The sequence below is a fragment of the Brassica oleracea genome, chromosome C3 (genome assembly GCF_000695525.1).
Source record: "Brassica oleracea var. oleracea cultivar TO1000 chromosome C3, BOL, whole genome shotgun sequence".
In the NCBI taxonomy this organism is placed as follows: Eukaryota; Viridiplantae; Streptophyta; class Magnoliopsida; order Brassicales; family Brassicaceae; genus Brassica; species Brassica oleracea.
In genome coordinates this window covers 50,295,693-50,301,547 of record NC_027750.1, presented here as the reverse complement: position 1 = coordinate 50,301,547, position 5,855 = coordinate 50,295,693, and the positions used below count along the sequence as shown (strand labels likewise).

Below are 5,855 nucleotides of genomic sequence, written 5' to 3'. Positions count from 1 at the left end.
ATCTTTGTAAGGAAATGAACAATACTTTTATTTCCATGTTTTTTCGGTAAGCATTTTTCTCATAAATTATTTTATGCTTGAAAAAAATAATTAGAGGTTTATAGCTGTTTATAGACTTGATTTTGACATACTGATGGTATTTTAGCCAAACTTGCTAGGTTTAACCGCAAGTTTCTTCTGCATGTCTTAATTTTGTTAAATTAAGGTTTTTCTATTGTTTCATTGACACAATTTAACTTACAATAAAATCAGAGATGTTTGGAAAAATAACAACGATACTCTGAAAGATAAGCTCAGTGTAGGTCCTGTCTCTTGGAACAAAGTATCTGCAAGATATATTTTGGCTGGACAAACTCAATATTATTTTCTTTACAGATATGGGCTGATCGGTGGCCCAATTAAAACGCTGCTCAGATCCAAAACAGTATGCAGGCTGTTGGGTTCGAACCCACGCGCACTTATGTGCAGAAGAACTTAAGTCTTCCCCCTTAACCACTCGGGCAAACCTGCTGACTGCAAGTGTTATATATTTCTAATATTAGTAGCCAGAAACTGTGTTAAAATGAAGAACAAAAAAACAAGAAAATTTTGGAGAAACGTATTCAATTGTATATATGAGTGATTTAGTCATTGATAATATAAGCAATACTTGTAATTTGCTAAGAGAGAATCCTTGTTTATAGTCTTCTACATATGTAAATATATAATCACTACATCCTGAACCAGTGACTGTGTGTAGGGTACTCTGCGTAAGCGAGTCTCTCATGAACTCACAATCAACTAGTTTAGAGAGAAACAGTGTTTTAGTAAGAAAGAGTTTCCTGGTGAAATTCTAGACACAATTATGACGAGACCAGAGTCCATACTCCATACATATGGAGGAGGAGGTGGTCTTGGTATCTTAATATTCTCCAAAGGACCATTTACGAAAAGGACATTGCAAGTTTGATCATTTAAACGTTCCAAAGCAGTTGTTCTACACCTTAAAACCAAAAACAACATAGTTTGAAATCGACCACTTGAGGACACATAGTGAATATATATCATACATAAGCGTGGCACTGTTTTGCTAACCAAAAGATATCAGTCGATTGTGTAATGTAGTCCACCACCATCAAAGCTATTAAAAGCTTCAACTCATCCATACTCTTCATCTCTCCCCCCAATCCAAATCTCCTCTGGTAGCTTCCATGGATGAGAAACAGTCAGATTTCCAGATCCAAAGCTTTGAATAAATCTAGCACCAAAGCTCCAACAATATCAACCAGCGCATCAATGTCTAAGAATCCAGGAAAATCACCACTAAAGCTCCAACTGAATCGACCACCAGTTCCATGAAGAAAAAAGGGGTTGCTTGGCTCCATCTACAGCTTTGAATCCTGCAAAAAGAAAGATCCTCATAGGGTTTGATCTGTTATTTATGGCAAAGAGGTATGGCTTGATATTCTAAATCCCTGAATTTCATAACCTTTTTCTTATCATCTAACCTATACTACACCTCAACATGAATCTGTGCTACAAGGTGCATAGCTCAGAATCGTGTAAGCCAGTATAAAAATTTCTGAAGCGTGGATCTCAGCCTCTTTAACCTCTTATCTCAAATTTTTTTGACACTTTCAAGGTCTATCCGTTCTTCAAGAACATAGTTTAGCGATTGAGTTCAATTGGTTCTGGTTCCATTCATGCAAAGAGTTTGAAGCGATCTCTATGGTAAGGTTTAGGTTTTGTTGTCGAATACAGTTAAATTATTTAAATTATTTTGCTTTTTTGTTGTTGTTGGTATTTTATCGGGATGCAGATAAAGATCCAGAGTATGGTAACCAAGCTGAGATCAAAGCGCAAAGGTTGTAAGAGAGACAAAGAGAGAGAGGCTTTTAAAAGGTTTGTTGTTATCTGATTATTTATGTTTTAGTTTTGTGTTTATGTTAGTTTAAAATTTAGCAAATTCTTAGAAACTTACTTCCGATGGGGTAATCTCCTTTTAATTCAACTGAAATCAATGATAGAGAAATCAACAATAGAGTTGTTTAAATTTTATTCTGTATGGAAACCATCTGATTCAGCTCCATACAGGATGACTGCATTTTATGTTGAGACGAGCTTACTGAAGCGAGTGCTAGGGTATTGCAACACATCGCTTCAGCTCCAGAGGAAGGTTTTTTTTTGGGCAATTTTTTTTTGGGCAAAGCTCCAGAGGAAGGTAATAATCGTTTTGCCATTATAGTTGTAAAGGTATATTAATTTTACTTTTTGGTTTTGATTGCCAAATGGTCTTAGTACTCAACTATAGTTCTCAACTACCGTTTATAATCTTTATCCTCATTTTTCAGCCATATATTACTTAAATTTTTTTTTCTGATGAGCAGGAAATGTCTCATACAACAATTATCTTGGTGTTGACTCAGCGTGGAACTGCGTATCAGATTCTGAAAACCCGACATGTGCAGTCATGAAGCACACAAATCCTTGTGGTGAGGCCTACCAGCTAGCTGTAAGACGTTTCCATGTTTTAGTCAATAACATCTTGATTAATCAATCACGAATCAGTTCAAGAACATCTTGATTAATTTGCATTATATTTATCAAAACAGTCTGAAGTCTTTTTAATTGTCCGTTTTTGTTCAACTATGTCCAAAGCATAGATAGATAAGATTAACAGAAAGCTCTTAGTTTCGATTCAGTTAGTTTTTAATACTCATGGTAACATGAGGTAGACAATAGCAAGCTACAATGGTCTTCTTGAGATTTAAATCTATGACATTGTTATCGTGTTTTGATTATATCGGAATAGATGGTGAGTTGATTGTTTTTTCTGGAGTTGAAATGTACATTACAAAACCCTCACCTTACACTTTCGCTTAGCATGTTGTTTACGTGTGCATGTTGTGCACGTGTGCTTTCTCTTTGTAACAGGTACCGTGCTGAGATATCTGTCTACGACAATGTCGTTAAGGCAACTTTTGTGCTCCTTGGTAATACTGGTTCTGAGCTAACAGGGAGGCAGGCGTTAGAGATTATTAACAATTACTTCGAGGTTACTCATACTCATCTTATATTTCACCTCCCAAACAATCTAAACTGACTTAATCATGTTTGATATTGCAGGCTAATGGGAACATCGGTGCTAACCATGAGATGCCAACTCCACAATGTCTGGTGGAAGTCTCAAGCTCCAACCTTACAGTTAAGAGACAGACCATAAGTGTGACGAAGGTTGTTTCTCCTGCAGTTCTGCCACCATTTGTAGTAGCAGAAAGCCAACCAGACGCAATCGATGAAGAGAGCACATGCTCCTGGATTAATTCATTTCTGTCATAGGGAGTCTAGCATAACTTTATCCAAACTATTTTTGAACTCTGTTCTTGCATATTTTTATAAATAAAGAATAATGACTTGTGAAGTTGAGGTACTCTCCTTCCTAAGCATGTGTTGTGGTTTCGTTCTTTATAAGTTGGGTTTTAAATTTGAAATACATAAAAACTATATTCTGAACTATACCTTTTTGACCATTGAATGATAAAATTAAAGAAATATAACAAAAATAAAATAAAAATTATGCTAATAAAATATAATATTATAATATATTTTTTTTTAAGGATTGATCTTTTTAATCTTTTCACCAAAAGAGTTTCCAATGAGTAACACGATTAGAAATCATCATGTTATCTATTTTATTAAAGAGTAAATAGATATTTATATTGTTAGCGGTAACTAATATAAATTTAGAGTCTAGATATGAGAGGTGAATTTTGGAGATGAGATTAATTTTTTAAATAAATAGATAAATATTTAGAATTAAAAATCAAAAATTTTAAAAATCATTTTGCCTTTCAAAAGAAAATTTGAAAATTATAAATATTCAAATTAGAAAACATATAATTTAAGAACTATCAAAATATTTTTTAATTTTTAATGTTTATTATTTACTTAAATAATTATTTATATTTATATATCTATAGAGCAAAGGAGGGAAAAAGGTAAAACGATCTTTTGCCTCCTTAATTAAATCTATTTTGAACATTTCCTCTTTGGAACTCTGTTGGTGAAAAAAACTTAAAAAATATTTAAGAGAATTGTGCTTATAATTAATTTTACATTATTGTTTTTTTTTTGTTTTACTAAAGTCAATACGGCAAAACCAAACATATTCAAAATGGTTTCAGTCTTAAAAACAAAATTCAGAGATTAATTTCAAATTGATGACGTGAACTTAGAATGATATTTTTAAGTGTGTTATTGGAAAAGAAATCTTTTATACATATGTTGGTAATAATTTTGATTTTTTATTCAAGCATGTATACAAACAAAATATTTCATCTATCTTAGACTATCTCCAATAGGAATTCTAGACTTAGATTTCCCAAAATACATATATGTGTATAAATATATTAATATTTAATTATAGGTTCTTAACTTTACAAAAAACGTAACTCAAAATATTTTTTTCTGATCATTTGATTTGTATTTTCCGTAAAGTTAATAATTCTACAATTAAATATTAATATAATATATACATATAACATATATGTATTTTGAGAATTCCAAGCTTAGAATCTTCACTGAAGGTGTTTTTTTATGCTACCATTATAATTCAAAATGAGTTTTTAAATTGAAAATGGTTCTGCAATATCTTATGTTCACACAACATATTTAACTAAAATTTTATAGAGCAATTATCCGCGCGTAGCGCGGAAAGACGATCTAGTTTTAATGATATCTTAATATCTTTAATCTACATAAATTGAAAAAAAGTAGATTGTGTTATTGTCTAGGATTTTGTTACAGGTCAGCCTTTCCATAAGTCCAATAAATTTACTTTAAGCCACGTTACTACTAGAAAATTTTAGGCCCACATTTGAAAATATTAAGGCCCACACTAGAAAATATTAAGGCTGCATTAAAGGATCTTAAGAGAAACTGTCTAGATTAACTCATAGATGTTTATAAGGTTGAGCTTTTTCTATGTGTTTCCCTTGTATCTCCATTTCATAGTTTCTTTTTGTCCCCTAAACTTGGTTTTATCCATTTGCTAATGTAGTTAAAAAAAAAAAAATTAGAGATGTCAAAATGAGCTATAGCTCATGAGCTGGTTCAGCTCAGCACAATTTTTCATGAATATGATCTCTATTTTTTAAACTCATTTAATAAATGAATTTAATGATCGAGCTTAAATTAGATTAGGAGTTATATGAACGATTTTTAATGAACATGAGCTAACTCATGAGCTTGGTCGTGTTATACTTTATATATATATATATATATATAGATGACTTATATTTTTTTTATGTAAGAAAAAAAATTTCTATACTAATCATATTTATCTTATAAAATTAAAATATAACCAAAAAATAATAAATATATACTAAATGTAAGAGAATATTGATATAAATTCTCATATCATATATCTTTAGAACTAAAATATAAAACTAAATATTCCTAAGACTTTCATGCGGAATATATAACTTTACGATTTGAATAGATAAAGAGTTTGAATATGAATCATCACAAGAATTTTATGTAAAATATATTTTTGGATCACTGATTTAATATATTATTAGGTCTTGGTTTTATTCAGTATTTAAATATTAACGCTTTGGAGTTTTAAATTTAAAATTATATTATAAAAACATGTTCTATTTTTTTATTTTTTTTATTATTTTTATAATTTTTATTTTTTTATGTATGATCGCGAGTTAGCTCATTTAACTCATGATCTAGATGATCTGAGTTCGAGTTTGTATATTGAAGCTCATATAATAAATGAGCTAAACTGAGCTAGCTCATGAAAGACCTGAACTCACCATGAGTTGAGCTGAATTGAGCGAGCTAGCTCATTTTGACATCCGTGGTGATAA

General features: G+C 31.0%; 1 protein-coding gene and 1 non-coding gene across 2 annotated transcripts; one reads left to right on the top strand and one right to left on the bottom strand.

Moving 5' to 3' along the window:
- Positions 1–427: 427 nt before the first annotated feature.
- Positions 428–510, bottom strand: TRNAL-UAA. Its single transcript has one exon. It is a non-coding gene; the product is annotated as a tRNA-Leu (tRNA).
- A 499-nt stretch (positions 511–1,009) lies between these two features.
- LOC106332917 lies at positions 1,010–3,360 on the top strand. The gene is made up of 6 exons (XM_013771405.1): positions 1,010–1,431; positions 1,622–1,881; positions 2,074–2,155; positions 2,367–2,471; positions 2,914–3,034; positions 3,106–3,360. The coding sequence occupies exons 4-6, from the start codon at positions 2,440–2,442 to the stop codon at positions 3,316–3,318; spliced, it is 366 nt and encodes a 121-aa protein (XP_013626859.1). The 5' UTR covers positions 1,010–1,431; positions 1,622–1,881; positions 2,074–2,155; positions 2,367–2,439; the 3' UTR covers positions 3,319–3,360.
- The last annotated feature ends 2,495 nt before the right edge of the window (positions 3,361–5,855 follow it).

Excerpts from the sequence above, each read along its gene's own strand:
- LOC106332917 (XM_013771405.1), top strand. The coding sequence starts at position 2,440 with ATGTGCAGTCATGAAGCACACAAATCCTTGTG. Across the intron at positions 2,472-2,913 it reads GAAGCACACAAATCCTTGTG|GTACCGTGCTGAGATATCTG; the intron begins GTGAGGCCTACC and ends TCTTTGTAACAG. Across the intron at positions 3,035-3,105 it reads TTATTAACAATTACTTCGAG|GCTAATGGGAACATCGGTGC; the intron begins GTTACTCATACT and ends TTGATATTGCAG.